This window comes from Sphaeroforma arctica, assembly GCF_001186125.1.
Source record: "Sphaeroforma arctica JP610 unplaced genomic scaffold supercont1.12240, whole genome shotgun sequence".
Taxonomy (NCBI): domain Eukaryota; class Ichthyosporea; order Ichthyophonida; genus Sphaeroforma; species Sphaeroforma arctica.
In genome coordinates this window covers 1-750 of record NW_014028318.1, presented here as the reverse complement: position 1 = coordinate 750, position 750 = coordinate 1, and the positions used below count along the sequence as shown (strand labels likewise).

Genomic DNA, 750 nt, shown 5'->3' with positions numbered 1-750 from the left:
TATGTATGTATGTATGTATGAATGTATGTATATATATATGTATGTATTTATGTATGTATGTATGTATGTATGTACGTACGTATATATGTATGTATTTATGTGTTTATGTATTTTTTCTGTGTGTGAGATGGGAGGTGCGTTCATGGGTTTGTTGGGTGGATGGAGTAATTGTGTATACTATTCATTCTTAATTCACAGTCTATCTGCAGTACATGGTTTTTGTATGTGTGCATGTCTGGATAGACAAGATTTGTATGACTCACCTTTTGTTGTGTAATTGTTTCGTTAATTGTGCCTATGCCTATCGCAAGTTTAGTTAGAAGTGCACATGCCAATACACGTGAATGCCCATGTATATGGCTATTCAAACCAATTCTCTGCTCACCAATTGAGCGATCTACCGCCAAAACTCGGTCCCATTTGCACACTCGTTTCTTAATCAATTATGTTGGTAACTGACCACGCCACCACAACCCAACGATACACTCAGGCTATAAAATGATCAGAGCAGGATTCGATGTCAGTGACGAACCCTTTTTACAAGGAATGGTCTTGACCCTCAAACAGAGATTGGTGCTGGATCTACGCACACGTGCGCGTTTGTTGGTTAAAGACGCGTGCACACTCATGGGTGTGGTAGACGCATCGCAGACAATGGAGGAGGGAGAGGTTTTCTTGCAGTATAGGGATGAGACTGGTATGTCTCGGTTGTGTGTGTGAGGATATGGGTAAATGATATATATCTATGGA

At 40.3% G+C, this 750-nt stretch overlaps 1 protein-coding gene across 1 annotated transcript; it reads left to right on the top strand.

Annotated features, from left to right (window-relative positions):
• Nucleotides 1-498: 498 nt before the first annotated feature.
• On the top strand, nt 499-697 carry SARC_17819 (hypothetical protein; the record flags this gene model as incomplete). The annotated part of the gene is made up of 1 exon (XM_014288094.1): nt 499-697. A coding segment is annotated over one exon (199 nt), but the record flags the coding sequence as incomplete, so codon positions are not given.
• Nucleotides 698-750: the final 53 nt, after the last annotated feature.